At 59.3% G+C, this 1,880-nt stretch overlaps 1 protein-coding gene across 1 annotated transcript in view; it reads left to right on the plus strand.

Annotated features, from left to right (window-relative positions):
- Window positions 1-1,875, plus strand: part of LOC104470461 (disintegrin and metalloproteinase domain-containing protein 33-like) — a gene marked incomplete at its 3' end in the record, with an annotated part of 13,784 nt that extends 11,909 nt beyond the window's left edge. Inside the window, exons 12-14 of the mRNA XM_010085397.1 lie at window positions 710-887; window positions 1,256-1,345; window positions 1,810-1,875. Coding sequence (XP_010083699.1) covers window positions 710-887; window positions 1,256-1,345; window positions 1,810-1,875 — 334 coding nt within the window. The remainder of the gene's footprint in view (window positions 1-709; window positions 888-1,255; window positions 1,346-1,809) is intronic.
- Window positions 1,876-1,880: the final 5 nt, after the last annotated feature.

The raw sequence follows: 1,880 nt of genomic DNA on the forward strand, positions 1-1,880 counted from the left end.
ACGTATTTAGCCGACATCCTGAGCAGATAGTCACCGCAGATGCGGAGACCCGCCTTGCGGTTAGGACGGGGGGGGTCTGCGGTGTCCCAGGTGCAGGGGACCGAGGCACGGAGGTGACACCAGCACCAACACCGAGCTGGCAGAGCCTGCAGGCATGGGTGCTCCTTGGGCTTTAAGGTTCAGACCATGGGGGTCTCCAGTCTCCAAGAGGTTTCTTGTTGGAGGGTTGATGCTCATGGGTGGGGGGAATGGCAGCTCTGCTTGTCCACCCCATCCCATCCTGGAAAATCACAAAAATCACAGAATTTGGGTTGGGTTGGAAAGGACCTTGAAGACCATCGAGTCCCACCCCCTGCCATGGGCAGGGACACCTCCCACTAGCCCAGGTTGCCCAAAGCCTCATCCAGCCTGGCCTTGAACCCCTCCAGGGATGGGGCATCCACAGCTTCTCTGGGCAACCTGCTCCAGTGCCAAAAATGTTGGGGTTCAGGGTGGTGTCCTCTGGTTTTTAATCTGATGCTCAGGTGGGTGAGTCAGGGTGGGAGATGTTCATGGCCTTGATGCATCTGGCTGCTGGTGGCTTCTGCTTTTGGAAGGGTTTGTGCCAGTTGGCCCGTGTCCTTATTTCCCAGCTCTGACTGTGGTTTTCCACCTTCTCCTGGTCCTGACCGCCCCGGTTCCCATCCCTCCCCATCTGTCCCCTGCGCAGACACCCCTTCCCTCGCGTCTTCAGCTCCTGCAGCAAGAGGCAGCTGGAGAACTACTTCCAGAAGGGAGGTGGCATGTGTCTCTTCAACCTGCCCGACACCAAGGACCTGGTGGTGGGACGCAAATGTGGCAACGGCTTTCTGGAGGAAGGAGAAGACTGTGACTGTGGGGAGGTGGAGGTACGGTCCTGGGGGGCTGCATCGCTTCCCGTCAGAGGCTTTTGGAGCTCAGCTCAGCTGCTCGGTGGCAGGATGCAGCCCACGTGGAGAGGGGGATTTCCAAGGGAAAGGGCTTTGGTCACCACAAGGACTCCATCCCAAGGGTTCTTTCCCAGTCCTACCTTCCTAAATCCGTTTGACCTCGTTCTGCCTTTCTTCTTGACTTTGCCCCTGAGCACTCAAGTCTCTCTCATCCCTCCCATGCCTCAGTTTCCCCGTCATCAAAGGGAGAAGAGCGATGCTGTGATGGATGGAGAAGGGGCTGGGGGGCAGCAATTGGGAGGGGATGGGCTCACTGACCATGGTGGTGTCTTCTTCTCCCCACGCAGGAGTGCACCAACCCGTGCTGCAATGCTCACAACTGCACGCTCAAGGCGGGGGCCCAGTGTGCCCATGGTGACTGCTGCCAGAACTGCAAGGTAAGCCCCCCACCATGCCTCCCACCATGCCCCCCGCGCACCCATGGGCTGAGCAGGGAGATATGACCCCCACCACCACCCCAGGACTCACACACGGCGTGTCCCTGATGTCAGCCCCCACCCGGTGCCAAAGGAGGAGGGCTGTCTGTGGTGGAGTCTCTGATGGCTGCTTTGCGGCTCAGCCCAGGAGTTTGGCTTTGTACCTTGACAGGTATAAAGGTCATCGAGTTCCAACCCCCTGCCATGGGCAGGGACACCTCCCACTAGCCCAGGTTGCCCAAAGCCTCATCCAGCCCCCCCGGCGGGGGTTGGAGCATCCACGCCGTCCCTGGACAACCATATAGCCCCACAGGAGACATTGGAGATGGTTTATAGCCCTAAGCTGTACCAGGAGGCAGCAGCACTCCCAGCTTGGCCCCTTTGCTGCCTCTCAGTGCTGATGTTTCTCTCTCCTCCTACCACAGCTAAAGGTGGCTGGGACAATCTGCAGGGAAGCAGCGGGATCCTGCGACCTCCCCGAATACTGCACGGGTGC

The sequence above is a fragment of the Pterocles gutturalis genome, unplaced genomic scaffold, assembly GCF_000699245.1.
Source record: "Pterocles gutturalis isolate BGI_N339 unplaced genomic scaffold, ASM69924v1 scaffold580, whole genome shotgun sequence".
Lineage (NCBI taxonomy): Eukaryota > Metazoa > Chordata > Aves > Pterocliformes > Pteroclidae > Pterocles > Pterocles gutturalis.